At 39.7% G+C, this 17,118-nt stretch overlaps 1 protein-coding gene across 7 annotated transcripts in view; it reads right to left on the bottom strand.

The window, feature by feature from the left end:
- trappc9 (trafficking protein particle complex subunit 9) overlaps positions 1-17,118 on the bottom strand; it is a 749,291-nt gene that overhangs the window by 330,784 nt on the left and 401,389 nt on the right. For all 7 annotated transcript variants that reach the window (XM_063062835.1, XM_063062851.1, XM_063062844.1 and 4 more), the window contains one exon: positions 8,657-8,813. In XM_063062835.1, coding sequence (XP_062918905.1) covers positions 8,657-8,813 — 157 coding nt within the window. The remainder of the gene's footprint in view (positions 1-8,656; positions 8,814-17,118) is intronic.

The raw sequence follows: 17,118 nt of genomic DNA, 5'->3' as shown, positions 1-17,118 counted from the left end.
TTCCTAAAGATTAGCTTGCAGGTCAAGTCAGTGGTAAGAAAGCCAAATACAATGTTAGCATTCATTTTGAGAGGACTAGAACATAAAGGCAAGGATGTAATGCTGAGGCTTCATAAGGTACTGCTGAGGCCTTACTTTGATGTACTGAGAGCAGTTTTGGGACCCTTATCTAAGAAAGGATGTGCCATTAGAGAGGGTTCAGAGGAGGTTCACTAGAATGATTTTGGGATTGAAAGGGGTATTATATGAGGAGTGTTAGATGGTTCTGGGCCGGTACTCGCTGAAATTTAGAAGAATGAGGGATTTCGTTGAAAACTATCAAATGTTGAAAGGCCTAGATAGAGTGGATGAGGACAGGGTGTTTCCTGTAGTACAGGAATCTAGGACCAGAGGGCACAGCCTCAGAATTGAGAAGCATCCATTTAGAACAGAGATGAGCAGGAATTTCTTTAGCCAGGGGTTGGTGAATCTGTGGAATTCATTGCTTCAGTCAGATGTGGAGCCTAGGTCATTGGGTGTATTTAAGGTGGAATTTGATAAGTTCTTGATTAGTTAGGGTGTGAAAGGTTACAGGGATAAGGCAGGAGAATGGGGTTGAAAGAGAAAAGGATCAGCCATGATGAAATGGCAGAGAAGACTGAATGGGCCAAATGGCTTTGTCTTCTGGTCAATATGCAAATATTACAGAATTGGTGCAGCAAGAACTATGCATTTGAATTTGTTGAGTGCTTCAGGCTTGTGCTTCAGAAACAGAGAATGGAAGAACCGCAGAACCTGCTTTCCATACACCAACTGCTGACAAAAATACACACATTTCTGGACAGAAAATGTTACTTTTGTGTTTTAAGTTTTGATCAGAAAATGAAACTTCTTATAAGTGTTTGTGGGTATTTTGAATCTATTGCATGTGACAGTATCACCATTGTTGAAGCAATTAACAAAGTTTTATATCAACAAAAATCTTGATATTCTGAAGATGGTGATATTTACTTCAGATGGAGCAAATGTTATGCTTGGAAAGAATAGTGGTTTGGCAGCAAATCTTTGATAAGAAATAAAACATCTGTCTGAGCAATATTGCATCACACACAGAGAAGCCCTGCAATTAGAGGAAACATGGATCAAAAGTATCAATTATGCAGGATATAGAACGATGCTACGAACAGTGTATACAGTGCTCAGCAAGTCATTAGTTTAAAAAAAGAAAAACTTGAAGAATTAGCTAATCTTACAGAATATAATGTTGTGTCATCTAGACCACTATATGAAGAAAGATGGCTATCTAATGAGGAATTACTAAAATTTTGATTCAGTATTGCAAAGAGCAAGTTAATGAACGTAACGATCCAATCAGCAACTACTGTCTGAAGCTTTTGACCAATCCACAACATTGGGTAGCACGAACTCTGCTTAACGATGATTTCGAAGTTCAGGCATTTCTTCATAAGTTCCTTTAGAAAAGTTGTTTGAATACAACCAATGCACTACAGTATGCAAAAGCAAAAATTAACAAGTTATGGTCACTGTATCTTGGAGACTCTGTTTATTGCTGTGACAAAATGAAAGATCTGTTGGCATCAGTAAGTTCTGACGTCTACACCTGTTATTTGATTCATTCCGCATGCGTATAGTCACTTGGATAATAGATTTTCTGACGATGAGCAAGAGAATGGCAAGTTTTTGACCCTGTTGCTATTGTAAACAGAACTAATTTAGAATTTGGAAAAGGGGATGTTGTATGGCTGAAAAAATACTCCGCTACTATTAAAAACTACGACGAAAGCATTGCCTCAAAAATATCGCAGCAATACTGTAACTTCAAATCTGTCATTTCTGAGAAAGTTAAGACTTATTCAATTGAGTCTTTCACTGATATAGAAACATAGAAAACCTACAGCACAATACAGCCCTTTTGGCCCACAATGCTATGCTGAACATGCTGAATTCCTAATTACCTAGTGTTACCTGCAGCCCTCTATTTTTCTAAGCTCCATGTACCTATCCAACAGTATCTTAAAAGACTCTATCATACCCACCTCCACCACCGCTGCCGGCAGCCCACTCCATGCACTCACCACTCTCTGAGTAAAAATACTTACCCCTAACATCTTCCTCTGTATCTAGTTCCAAGCACCTTAAAACTGTGCCCTCTAATGTTAGCCATTTCAACCCTGGGAAAAAACCTCTGACTATCCACATGATCAATGCCTCTCATTATCTTGTACACCTCTATCAGGTCACCTCTCATCTTCTGCCACTCCAAGGAGAAAAAGCCAAGTTCACTCAACCTATTCTCACAAGGCATGTTCCCCAATCCAGGCAACATCCTTGTAAATCTCCTCTGAACCCTTTCTATAAGTTTCCACATCCTTCCTGTAGTGAGGTGACCAGAACTGAGCACCGTACTCCAAGTGGGGTCTGACCAGGGTCCTATATAGCTGTAACATTACCTCTCGGCTCTTAAACTCAATCCCACAGTTGACGAAGGCCAATGCACTGTATGCCTTCCTAACCACAGAGATGTTGAACTACATGCTCCAAAATGAAGAATTTGAAGAATGGTCAATTGTGTGTGACATCATTGGAACATTTCAAGCTTCTAGTGTTGACTGTGAACATGGATTCAGTCTTATGAACGAAATCAAATGTAAATCCAGAAACAGACTAGAAGTGGAACATTTTGATTATCTAATGAGGATTAACATGCACCTTTCATCTGAATGTGTAATTAATCTGGACAGTGTCTAGAGTCAATGGACATGTAATAAAGACATACAAGAAAAAGCTTACGAAACATGTAAGATTTTCTTTGTTGCACTGTATTTCATTTTACCTTTCACTTAATAAAATCAAAAGTATGTGATTTTTCAATTTTCATTCTAAATATTCAAAGTATGTATATTACATGAAAAAACATTGAAAGATCTGTGCAGTTTTCAAGCAGTGTAAAACATTCCTGCTGAGAGCAATGGTTGGTCCATGCAGCTGTTAAAAAAAAATTGGATGGAATGTTGCTGGAGAGGTAGTGATGGGGGATATAGAAATAATGGAGGAATGTACTAAGTATATTGCATCTGTCTTCACTGTGGAAGACACTAGCAGAATGCCAGAAATGAGAGTGTATCAGGGGGCAGAAGTGAGTGTCATTGCTATTTCTAGGAAAAGGGTGCTTGGTAAGCTGAAAAGTCCAAGATAAGTCACCCCATGGATCACACCCCATGGTCCTGAAAGAGGTACCTTAAAAGATTGTGGAGGCATCAGTAATGATCTTTCAAGAAATACTAAATTCTGGAATGATTCTGGAGGACTGGAAGTTTGCAAATATTACTCCAATCTTTAAGAAGGGAGACAGAAGAAAGGAAATTATAGGCCAGTGAGCCTGACTCCAGTCATGGGTAAGTACTAGGAAAGTATCCTAAGGGAATGGATACTTTGATAGACGGGGACTGACTAGGGATATTCCACATGGTTTTATGCATGGTAGGTCATATCTAACCAATGTTATTGAAAAGGAAAGGTACGTCGCATCCAGGATTTCTCTGGTTAGCGGACGATTTCCCTCCACGCCTGTCTGACGTAGTGGGAAACCCTGTACGAGGCAAGTTACAGCAGTGGTTTGCCATTGTCTTCTGCTGGGTGAGTTTCCAAAGAGATCACCAGCTCGTAACCCAGCACAGATGGAAAGCGTGCAGGGGAGCCGGCTGGAATTGAACTCAGGACTTTTCGTCCCGAAGTCCGGCACTAATGCCACTACGCTACCAGCTGGGTTTAATTTTATTGAGGTTTGAGGAAATTACTAGGAAAGTTGATGAAGGCAATGCAGTGGATGTTGTTTACATGGACAAGGCATTTGACAAGGTGACACATGGGAGGCTAGTCTAAAAGGTTCAGTTGCTTGCCATTCAGGATGGGGTAGTAAATTGGATTTGACATTGGTTTCATGGGAAAAGTCACAGAATGGTAGTAGCTGGTTGTCTCTCTAACTGGATGCCTGCGACCAGCGTTGACCCACAAGGACTAGTGCTGGGTCCGTTGCTGTTTGTCATCCATATCAACGACCTGAATGATTGTTGCGTACTTAGATTTTCAGAAGGCCTTTAACAAGGTGTCACACGAGGCTGCGTAACAAGCAACAAGCCCATGGTACTACAGTAAAGATGGATAAAACAGTGGCTGATTGGCAGGAGGCAAGAAGTGAGAATATAGGGAGCCTTTTCTGGTTTGCTGCTGGTGACTAGTGGTGTTTCACGGGGTCTGTGTTGGGACCAATTCGTTTTATGTTGCATGTTAATGATTTGGATGATGGAATTGATAGTTTTGTTGCAAAGTTTGCAGATGATATGAAGGTAGGTGGAGGGGCAGTAGTCTTGAGAAAGTAGAGAGGATACAGAGGACTTAGACAGATTAGGAGAATGGGCAAAAAGTTGCAGGTGGAATACAGTGTCGGGAAGTGCATGGTGATGAAGAAATGAAAGGGTTGACGATTTTCTAAATGGAGAGAACATTCAAATATCTGAGGTGCAAAGGGACCTGGGAGTCCTTGTGCAGGAAGGCAAATGCAATGTTAGCATTCATTTCAACAGAACTGGAATATAAATATAAGGATGTAACGTTGGTACTTTTTAAAGAACTGGCGAGGCCTCACTTGGAGTATTCTGAGCGATTTTGGGCCTTTTATCCGATGTGCTGAAACTGGAAAGGGTTCAAAGGAGTTTCAGGAAAACTATTCCACGATTGAATGGGTTGTCATATGAAGAGTGTTTGATGGCTCGCTAGAATTCAGAAGAATGAGGGGTGACCTCACTGAAACCTATGGAATGGTGAAAGGCCTCGATAGAGTAGATGTGGAGAGAAGGTTTCCTGTGGTGGGAAAGTCTAAGTCCAGAGGACACAGCCTCAAAATAGAGGGATGTTCTTGTGGAACAGTGATGAGGAGGAATTTCTTTAGCCAGAGCGTGATGAATCTGTGGAATTCTTTGGCACAGACAGCTGTGGAGGCCAAGTCTTTAAGTACATTTAAGGCCAATGTTGATAAGATTCTTGATGGTCAGGGCATGAAGGAATATGGGGAGAAGGCAGGAGTTTGGGGCTGAGAGAAAAACTGGGTCAGCCACGATGAAATTGCAGAGCAGACTTAATAGGTCAAATGGCCCAAATCTGCTCCCATATGTTATGGTATTAGGATAATATAGTAAATTGGATCAGCAAATTTGTGAATTGGGGATGTAAAGGACAGCGTGGAAGGCTGTCATGGCCTGCAGCAGAATCTGGACCCGCTGGAAAAATGGACTGAAAATGGCAAATGGAATTTAATGCAAATGTGTGAGATGTTGCACTTTGGGAGGACTAACCAGAGTAGGACTTACACAGTGAGTGGTAGGACAGAGGCATATGTAGAATAGGGGGATCTGGGAATACAGACCCATAATTCCTTGAAAGTGGCATCACAGGTAGATAGGGTCGTAAAGAAAGGTTTTGGCATATTAGCCTTCATAAATCAAAGTACTGAGTACAGGAGATGAGATGTTATACCAAAGTTATATAATGCGTTGGTGAGGCTTAACTTGGAGTATTGTGTACAGTTCTGATTACCTATCTACATGTAATACAAGCTTCCCCTGCTATCCAAAGGTAGAGCGTTCCTATGAAACGGTTCATAGCCGGAATATCGTAAACTGAATAAACAATTATCATTTATTAATATGGGAAAAATTTTTGAGCCTTCCCAGACCCAAAAAATAACCTACAAAATCATGCCAAATAACACATAAAACCTAAATTAACAGTAACATATAGTAAAAGCAGGAATGATATGATAAATACACAGCCTATATAAAGTAGAAATACTATTCTGCAGCACTGTCTAGCGCAGCGAAATCTCACGGCAGCACTCTCGGCGAAAGTGCTCTTGGCGGAAACACTCTGTCCAGTAACCTTTAAGCTATGAAGCTGCCAAATCATACCAAATAACACATAAAAATACACAGCCTATATAAAGTAGAAATAATATATGTACAGTGTAGTTTCACTTACCGCAATTGGGAAGACTCCAATAAATTGCAGTTTTGTCACAGTTAAACGATGTAGAAGGTGCTTATACAAGTAACCACCTTCTGTAATTATTTTCTTCAGTTCTGCTGGGAACTTTTCAGTAGCTTCAGTATCAGCCGAAGCACTCTCTCCGGTAAACGTTAAACTATGAAGCTGCCCTCACCTCAGAAACCGATCAAACCACCCATGACTACCTCTAAGTTCCACTTTCGCAACACTTTCATCACCACCATCCAGTGCTTTCTGTTTCAGCTTATTAAAAACACTGACTGATTTCTCCTGAAGTATAAGAAAACTTAACAGAACACCACGCTTTGTATACCCATCAATCCACTCAGGCAATAGACTGTCCATTTTATCCATTATTGGATGCCAACTGAGAGAGATCACTTTGCTACAAGCAGAACCAACAGTAACATCGGCAGCTTTCAAAATTCTCTCTCTGCGTATAAATTGTGCGAATGGTAGATGCAGGCAAGTTCAACATGCGGACAACGTCCTTACTTAGTTCACCACGATCGAAACACTTAATTATGTCTACACTAAGTGTAACACCCTTACGAGCTCTTTTAGGCTTTTCTGATACCTGAGAACTCATCTTGCTAACCGATGCACAAAATAAATCGAGATAAAGCACGTGCTTAAGCAATGGCGGCTAGAATGCAGTTCCGGGGAAGCAGCTTGGCTGCTCGGACGCGTGCTGCCTTTTTTCGTAACAGTGAAAACACCTTCTGTTAGCGAAAACAGGTAACTAATGTAGGTCGTTCGTAACAGCGAGGTGTTGTAAAGCCAACGTTTGGAAAACGGGGGCCACCTGTAGAGGTTGAAAGAGCACAGAAAAGATTTACAATGATGGTGCTAAGACTTGAAGACCTGAGTTATAGGGAAAAATTGAATAGATTAGGGCTTTATTCCCTAGTGCTTAGGTGAATGAGCATTGATTTGATAAGGATATAGAAAATCATGAAGGTTATACGTAGAGTAAATACAGGCAGCCTTTTTCCATTGAGGTTAGGTGAGACCAGAACTAGAGGTCATGGGCCAAGAGTGAAGGGTGAAATGTTTAAGGGAACATGAGGGGAACTACTTCACTCAAAGGGTGGTTAAAATGTGGAACGAGCTGCCAATGGAAATGGTGGATGTGGATTCAATTTCAACATTTAAGAGAAATTTGGATAGTTACATGCATGGGTGAGGTATGGTCTGTGTGCAGGTCAATGGGACTAGGCAGGTTAATAGTTCAGGATGGAGTAGAAGGACCGACGGATCTGTTTATATGCTGTAGTGTTCTATGATTCTGTGCCTCAAAGCTTGCTTAGGGATAATATATGATCTGTGAACTGCTGGAACAAAATGAGTTATGTATTAACTCTTATTATGAAGTCACTCATTGAGAGGTTGAGGGAGCATTGAAAAAGAAAACAATAAGTAATGAAGATCCTTATGAACCTTAAGAGATATTACAAGGTGAGATATTACAAGGCTTAAAGAAGAAAGTAAAGAGATCACTGACAGCAGTTCTAAATTTGCTTTCTGTCAAAAATAGAATATTGCTGGTGCATAGAGAACAAATAAAACTGCAGACACTGAAAACAGGGGAAAAAAAAGAAAATCCTGGATGATGAACAACATCAGTGGAAAGAGAAACCAATTAATATTTCAATTCAGGGACCTTTCCTAGGAAATAAGAGAAGAAGTGGAGGGAATGATGAGGAGAAAGGCAAAAAATTGCAGGTCCTTCCAATGAACTGTTTGTAATCCAAACAGATGGTAAGTTGGAAATGCAACTGTGAACCGAGTTCCCACAAGACAAAGGATGCTCGCAACCCTGCAGCAGCAGGCAAAACCATCTTGCTGATCTCCCAAATGCTTATTCATTTGTATAGACTGGATGTAAGTCAAGTGTTCATAGACTGGGGAAGACCTGTATATGAATATTGGTCAAAACAAATATGATGATAAGAAGCATGTACTGATCGTTAAGAGGGCAAGAAAATGCAAAAAAAAACAAGGCAAGAAAGGTCATAAGCAGATTGTTGGGAAACAACAGAAAACAATTTACCTTAAAAGTCTCAGATTCACATTTGTTAGCCGTCTGTTTAAAGCAGTACCTATTTCCAATAAAGACTAGACAATTCTCCTTCTCTCAGCAAGTCACAACTTTGTCCAGAAAGCAGAGTTCTTTGTAAAGAAGGATATTAAGGGTAGGCAGCTGTTACAGTCTGATTAGCATAAACTTGTTGAATGTAAAGCAAGATCAAAAAGCCTGGTGTTCTATACCTGCTCCTAAATCAGACATCCAAGTTTATATACCTAATAATGAGTGAATGAAATTCTAAACAATTCCTTTGAAAGTTCAGTATGCTCAGAGTATATCCTGTATAGTTGTATTGCTTGCAGAAACAACAATAATATTGGTACATTAACAGCAAAACAATAAAATGATGTAAGGGTTACAACATAAAACATCGACACATCTCTTTTGCCTCTACTTGACCTTGACCCTTGGTTTTTCTAGCAGTTCACTTTATGCACCAGATTCCAATATCTGTAATATACTTCTTGGCTACTTTAATAGTTATTTTTGAGTATCACGAAAGGATATTATCTTCCAGCTGATGTTCAACTTGCTGTTGATCTCTACAGCCTGAGCATGGCTCCATTCCTCTTCAATGTGCTTTTGGCTTTCTGCACACATTTCACCTACAGTGCTGGATGCTGGAAGAGTTTCAAATTTGAACTTGTTGACTTGTATGGCCATTCTGCAAGATAAACATCAAATTTTTACAATAATATAACAGCATCAATACTGAGGAAAAAAAATCAGTAACATGTTAAAAGCAAAAGAAATGAAGATGGTGGAACTCCGAAATATAAATAGAAAATGTAGTAAGCACTCAGTACGCAGGCAGAAAGATGAAAGATTTACAGTTCAGGGCCAAGATCCTTCATTAGAACTGGAAAAAAGACAAAAATAGTTTTAGATAGTAGAAAAAGTTCAGGTAAGGATGAGTAGACAAAAAGAATATTTTTGATAGGATTGTAACAGACCTAACCTGGCAATTAAGGAACAGTTAAAAATAAGATTTAGCTTTGTTGTCTTGGTAATATATTTCCAATGATGAGGTTGAAGAGCAGGATAGACTGAACTAAAACTAAAAACTAGGCCAAAACAATGACATACAGAAAAAGGCCAGTCCTGAAACAGAATGAAAGAATCAGCCATCTCAAGATATTGCATTCTGTAGCTTACCCAGGCAGAACATGAAGAGTTGTCCCTCGCTTGCCTCATTATTGTGGTACATTAGGACACAGACAGTAGTGGCATTACTATAGTGTGGCAAACTGTCTTCTTTCTTTCAGAGATCAAGTGTCAGTTCTCAGACAAATCCACAATGCCCTTCTGAACCATGACCCAAACATCAAAACATTATCTCCTACACAGCTATGTGATTTCATTTCTGCTTCCAACCTTGTAGTATCCACTAGTCAGGGAGATCCATTTTTTCAGCCTGCTTTTGCCTAACAAAACTTATTACCTCCATTCTTTCTCACATACACACATCCACACAACCATGCCACATTGAAAGAATCTGAGGACCATTCAGCTTCATCCTAAAACAGAGAAACACAGATTCTCTCATCCAATATATTCATCCACCCAGCTGAACTTAACATCACATAAACAACTTCCTCGTTCAGTTCCATTCATTTTCTCCTTCCAATGTTTTAAGTATGAGAATTTAACATGGCCCAAGCTACACCTATCTTTTTGTAGAATAAGTGGAAGAATTTCTTTTTGCCTCCACTATCCCATTCAAAACACACACACAGCTGTCCAGTATATCACCAGCTGCATTGGTGCTGCTTGTTGCACATATATAGAACTTGAGAATTTCACTATTTTTTCTGCCAATTTCCTTTTGACTCATACCTTCACTTGGGCTTTGCTCTTTCATTTGAGGATATCTCCATCTCAGAGAATAAGCTATCCACAAGCATCCTTTACAAGCCTAAATACTTCTACAGCTATATTGACTATACTTCCTGCAAGGACTCCATTCCATTCTGCCAGTTCTTCCATCTCCATCGCAATTGCTTTGATAATGTGACAGATCTCTTAGATATCTTTCTTCTTCCTGAACTATGGCTTCTCCTCTACCCTGGTAGACAGAACCCTTCAACAGCATCTAATCTATATTCCACAGCCCTACTTTCACTCCTCCTTCTGCTGGACAGAAGAAAAATATTACTCTGATCCTCATTTTTCACTGCATAACCTCTTCAGATGGACGCATCATCTGTCACAATTTCCGCCACTACAATACTCCACAACGGAATCTTGAACATGGGCTTCCAATTCCTTTTGCATCTCCAATTTTTGAATTCCGTCCCTATTTTCTACAAGGTGCAGAAAATAGCCTACACTTTTCCTCTTTCTACCAAAGTACATAAGCCCACACTGTGTTACATTTTATTCCATCTGCCATTCCTTTACCCATTCTCTCAACACTGCCCACCCTACGTCCCTTATTTGATTCCACACTCCACATTTCTCTATCAATTTTTGTTGCATCCACTTATCACTTTTCACTTTTTCCTCATCCACCAGCCTATCACCCCTCCACACATGGATATACTGCTTGCCAGCTGTTGCTCTATCCCTTTTAACCGGCTATCCTCCCTTTATCTTTAGGTCTAGTTGAAGAGTCTTGACCCAAAGCATCGACTGCCCTTCTGCCCTCCACAGTTCTCTCCACAACTGAGTTCTTCCAGTATTTTGTTTATTGCAACATCAAATTGATTGGTACATATCAATATATGCCTGAGTCAGTGGTGGAGGCAGATACACCAGTGAAGTTTAAGAGACTACTAGACAGGTATATGGAGGAATTTAAGGTGGGGGCTTATATGGGAGGCAGGGTTTGAGGGTCGGCACAACATTGTGGGCCGAAGGGCCTGTACTGTGCTGTACTATTCTATGTTCTATATTGCAATCTTAACACATTACCTTTTATCTGAAATTAAGCTGTTGGAGTCAGAAAACAAGCAAAACTGAATAATCCCTTAAAAAGAGATATAAAGCTCCCAAAGTATGTCATTTTAGAATTATGTTGTATTTAAATTTGTGGTGTTAACTTGGACAAAAGTAGTCATTGACTTGATGTAACCTTGAAATCAAATACATACAGTATTCCACCTAAGCTGATACAAGAGAAATTTGCAGTACACAAAAGAACAGTGCTAAACAAAGAAATTCCAATAAAAAATTGTGAATGCTAAAACCAAGATTTAATTCTAAGAAGTTAAAAACACTTCTGAAAACATCTGAACCGGATACTGCTCATAATTTTATTTTCTAAGGAGGCTTATTTCTTTATAAAACCAATTCAGTATTGTTAAATTGAATATAATTTTAGATAATTTATATTCACTTTAAATAGCAATTGTAAACAAGATTTTAATTTGATTCTAATTGCCTCCTTATTGAAGAAAATCATTTTGAGCCATATCCTCTTTCATAAGTTCAGTAAATTAAATGCATGCTGAGTAATTTAAAGGGTTGTTGAATGAAAATTAAACTAATTCAGTTTAATACTTTCTTCTGAAAAACTCCAAATAGCTCATCTACTTGCATTTCCCAGTCAAAAGGTTGTTCAGAGACAAATAACTGCAAATGAATAAACAATGTTAATAACTCAATTAAATGGCTTTCCAAATAATAATTGAAGCCAGTGGACTTTACTTTCAGATGAAAATCAAAACTGAATCAAATCCAGCTGCTATGTAAATACGGTAGCTTCATTTTCACTTTTGATTAATTATCTGATGTTTTTCGCAAAAGTAGTTCATGAATGCAATAGCTGACTGTTCTGAACAATGCCTGCTACTTAGGCCATCAAAAAAAGATTTAAAATAAAAATTGTTAATTAAAACACTGTAAAACACATATTATAATAACAAAACCATACAAAGAGTAAATGGGAGCTGTAGAATTTCAACCATTCAAGCCTGCTCTTCCATTCAAAATAATCATGGGTCATCATCTATCTTTCTCACTTAATACCCCTTAATGTTTATTGCAAATTGAAATATATTCAGCAGTTTTTTTAAAGATAGATTCAATGTCTTTGTGTTCACAATCTGATGTGCAAGTTCATTCGATATGCTCATTACTCTAAGGGAATAAATTTCTCCTCATCTCAGATCTAATGTAATTGCCCTGGAAAAGGCGCAGAGGAGATTCACCAGAAGGGCGTCTTAAATGGAGCATTTTCGTTATGAGGACAGACTGCTGAGTTTTGGTGTGTGCTTCCTGGAGCAGAGGAGGTTAAAAAGGGGTATAATTGTGGCATATAAAATGATGAGGGATGACTGTTGGAAATTATTCCTTATATCAGAGGTGTATAAAACTAAAGGATAGATTCAGGATAACAGGCAAGAGAATTTAGAGGGGAGCCAAGGGGGTAACTTTTTCACCCATAGACTGGGAAGTATCTCAAATACATGCCTCGAAGTGCTTGCAACAGAGATGCTGACAACATTTAGAAAGTGTCTAGATAAGCACTTGTAAAAGAAGGCTAAGGGTCAGGTACTGGGAGAAGGGTTTGATACAGTTGGGTTACCATTGGTCAGTATGGATGTCTTGGGTTGAATGACTTGTTTTCATGTTGTATGACATTTTGCTTTATAATTTGACAATGTACTGTACTAATAAAGATAGTAAAGCATTGTTGGGTGGTGCACATGCTCCTTTCTATATTAACGGGGTTAAGCTTGGGAGCTTCAAGTTCTTAGGAATGAACATGACCAAAAGCCTGGCCTGATCCTACTGTGTCACAGCCGAGAGAGTTCACCATTGTCTCTACTCCCTAAGGAAGCTAAAGAAATTTGGCAAATCCCTATTGCCCCTTAGTTATTTTTACCCATACACCGTAGAAAGTATCCTATCTGGATATACAACACAACCCACAAAATGCTAGAATAACTCACAGGTCAGGCCTCATTTATGAAGGGGAATAAACAGGTGACATGTCAAGTTGGGACCCCTTCATCAGGGTTCTGAAGTAGTCAGCACAGAGACCCCACCTATCCTGATCATTCTCTCTTCTCCCCTCTTCCATCAACAGAAGATAAAAAAGCATGTATCTCAAGACACTTCTGCCAATGGAAGAGTGGAGACTTCTAATCCACTATTAATAAGACTATTACATAATTCCCTAGTAAGATAAAATGGACCTGTGATCTCACAATCTACCTTCTCATGATCTTTCACCTTTTCGTCTACCTGCAATTTCTCTGTAGCAGTTATGATTTATTATGAATTCTGTTATTAGTTTATCTTGTTCTCCCTCAATGCACTGTGTAGTAATTTCATCCGTGTCTTGATAAATGTGACAATAATGCACCAATTCCAATTTTCCATTCAAATGAATGGGACCTCTAGTCTTGCCTGCATAAAACTGAGACCTGAATGACAGGTACATCCAGTCACTCTCTTGCCTTAGTCACAGAGCTTCAATGATGAGTGTCGTAGAGGAACAAACAACTGGATACCTTGAATCCAGTGTATCATATCTGCCTTTCAGCACATATGCACTACCAAGCATGTGTCTCACCACACAGAGGACTACAGTTGAAAACAACCCACAGTTCCACAGCAAATCAGCAATCAGTCATCACAACTTGGGACAATATTGAGACCGACTCTTTTTTAGATACTGCTATTATTACAAATTCTAAACACCAAGTCATGGATCATGTAAATTCAAGTATCTTTAACTATACAAAATACCACAAAACTAAACACCGGATGAAGATCAACATACAGTGCCTTGAAAAAATATTCAGCCCCGAGAACTATTTTCACATTTTACTGTCTCATTTTCTGACTTTAAAATATATTTAAGTAGGATTTTGCGCTAATCTGCAAAACATTGTGCACCTTGTCATATCAAAAGAAAAACTCCAAAACCTATCAACAAGCTACTAAAAATTAAAAACCAAAATTGTGAGTATGAAAAAGTGTTCATCCCCTTTGTAATTACTTTGCTAACTTTCCTCAGGTACATAACATATATTACCTTACCAACTCACCCAATTTGTTGATGCAGAAAATTGGAGGATTATCTGTTTTCAATGAATTCATTAGAATAAATACACCCTGCTCTCTGAAAATTCCAACAGATTGGTAGATATTCAAAAGACCAAATTAAAAATAAAGACAAAGGAACATTCAAGTCAAGTCAGGGAAATTATAATAGAGATGCACAAATGTGGGGAAAGGCACAAGGCCATCTCAAAGGCACTGAACTGGAGCTCAGTGCAGTCCATCGTGAAAAAGTGGAAAAAAATATGAAACTATTGCTATTAGGTCAGGCCACCGCTCTGAACGTAGTCACTGGAGAAGAATGGCTCTTATAAGAGAGGCTACTATGACACCAACGGTCACCCTAAATGAACCGCACAAGTCAGTGGCTAAAAATCGAAGGGAAGTAAACAGCCCCAAAACTTCAAAGCGCCACTTAGAAGATACTGTAAAGACGTGGAAGAAGGTCTTGTAGTCCAGTTAGAATAAAGTAGAACTTTTTGGCCTCAAAACTAAGCAGTACAGGTGGCATAAATCTAATACTCTGCATCAGCCAGGTAACACCAGCCCTACTGTAAAATATGATGGAGGTAGCATCATGCTATGGGGATGGTATTCAGCAACATGGACTGGAAATCTGGTCAGGATTGATGGGTAGATGAATGCTGCTAAATGAAGAGCTTAAACTAGGGAGGAAGTCTGTCTTTCAGCAGGACAACAATCCAGAACACACTGCCAGAGCAACTATGGAGTGGCTTCAAATTCTTTGAGGAGGTAACCAGGCATATAGATGAGGGTAGTGCAGTGGATGTGATCTATATGGATTTTAGTAAGGCATTTGACAAGGTTCCACACGGTAGGCTTATTCAGAAAGTTAGAAGGCACGGGATCCAGGGAAGTTTGGTCAGGTGGATTCAGAATTGGCTTGCCTGCAGAAGGCAGAGGGTCGTGGTGGAGGGAGAACATACAGATTGGAGGATTGTGACTAGTGGTGTCCCACAAGGATCTGTTCTGGGACCTCTACTTTTCGTGATTTTTATTAATGACCTGGACGTGGGTTGGCAAGTTTGCAGACGACACAAAGGTTGGTGGTGTTGTAGGTAGTGTAGAGGATTGTCGAAGATTGCAGAGAAACATTGATAGGATGCAGAAGTGGGCTGAGAAGTGGCAGATGGAGTTCAACCCGGAGAAGTGTGAGGTGGTACACTTTGGAAGGACAAACTCCAAGGCAGAGTACAAAGTAAATGGCAGGATACTTGGTAGTGTGGAGGAGCAGAGGGATCTGGGGGTACATGTCCACAGATCCATGAAAGTTGCTTCACAGGTGGATAGGGTAGTTAAGAAAGCTTATGGGATGTTAGCTTTCATAAGTCAAGGGATAGAGTTTAAGAGTCGCAAGGTAATGATGCAGCTCTATAAAACTCTGGTTAGGCCACACTTGGAGTACTGTGTCCAGTTCTGGTCGCCTCATTATAGGAAGGATGTGGAAGCATTGGAAAGGGTACAAAGGAGATTTACCAGGATGCTGCCTAGTTTGGAGTGTATGGATTATGATCAGAGATTAAGGGAGCTAGGGCTTTACTCTTTGGAGAGAAGGAGGATGAGAGGTGACATGATAGAGGTGTACAAGATAATAAGAGGAATAGATAGAGTGGATAGCCAGCGCCTCTTCCCCAGGGCACCACTGCTCAATACAAGAGGACATGGCTTTAAGGTAAGGGGTGGGAAGTTCAAGGGGGATATTAGAGGAAGGTTTTTTACTCAGAGAGTGGTTGGTGCGTGGAATGCACTGCCTGAGTCAGTGGTGGAGGCAGATACACTCGTGAAGTTTAAGAGACTACTAGACAGGTATATGGAGGAATTTAAGTTGGGGGCTTATATGGGAGGCAGAGTTTGAGGGTCGGCACAACATTGTGGGCCGAAGGGCCTGTACTGTGCTGTACTATTCTATGTTCTATGTTCTAAATGAAGAAAATTGATGTCCTTGAGTGGCCCAGTCAGAGTCCTGACCTTAACTTAATTTAACATCTCTGGCAAGACTTCAACAGTCCACCGCCACTCCCCAACTTACCTGGCACAGCCTGAGCAATTTTGCAAGGAGAAATGAGCAAATCTTGCTTCACCATGTTGTGCAAAGCTAATAGAGACTTAACCAAAAAGACTACTGGCTGTAATAGCTGCAGTTAAGTCCTAAGCAAAGGGTGATTCAATTAAGTAATGAGTAAAGGGAGATGAATACTTTCGAACTGAGGACATTCCAGTTTTTTAATGTTTAATTTTTGATGCTTTACAATTTTCCCTGCTTTCTTGGCTCTAATGTGAAAAAAGGAACATGTGATTCACAAATAAAATTCTCAGTTAAATTGATCAGACTCACTGGTCGTAATAATCATTTATGTGAACAAAAGATTGGGGGCTAAATACTTTTACAAGGCACTGAATTACTCAAGTCATTATAATTATAGTCGGCCCTCCACATCCGTGGATTCAACCAACTATGGATCGGGATCGAAAAAAAACAGAAGTTCTCTCTCCAGCACTCGTTGTTTGAGCATTGTTCACCTCACCTCTCGTTCGTTGAACAAGAGAAAGCAGTTTAAGGCTAGTAAGGGATGGCTGGCTAGCTATGTAAAGCGCTACAGCCTCAAGAACTTAAAGATCACGGGAGAATCCGCATCGACAGATGCCGAAGCTGCATCAGCATTTCCAGAAGAGCTATGGTGGTTGCGTCTGTACTGAACACGTAGAGACTTTTTTTTTCTTGTCATTATTCCCTAAATACAGTATAACTACAAACGTATTTACATAGCATTTACATTGTATTAGGTATTATAAGTGATCTAGAGATGATTTAAAGTATACGGGAGGATGTGCGTAGGTTATATGTAAATACTACGCCATTTTATATATGAGACTTGAGCATCCACAGAATTTGGTACCTGCGGGGGGTCCCGGAACCAAACCCCCGTGGATACGGA

This window comes from Mobula hypostoma, chromosome 1 (genome assembly GCF_963921235.1).
Source record: "Mobula hypostoma chromosome 1, sMobHyp1.1, whole genome shotgun sequence".
Classification (NCBI taxonomy): Eukaryota; Metazoa; Chordata; class Chondrichthyes; order Myliobatiformes; family Myliobatidae; genus Mobula; species Mobula hypostoma.
The sequence above is the reverse complement of the archived record's forward strand: the minus strand, read 5'-3'. Positions and strand labels throughout refer to the sequence as shown.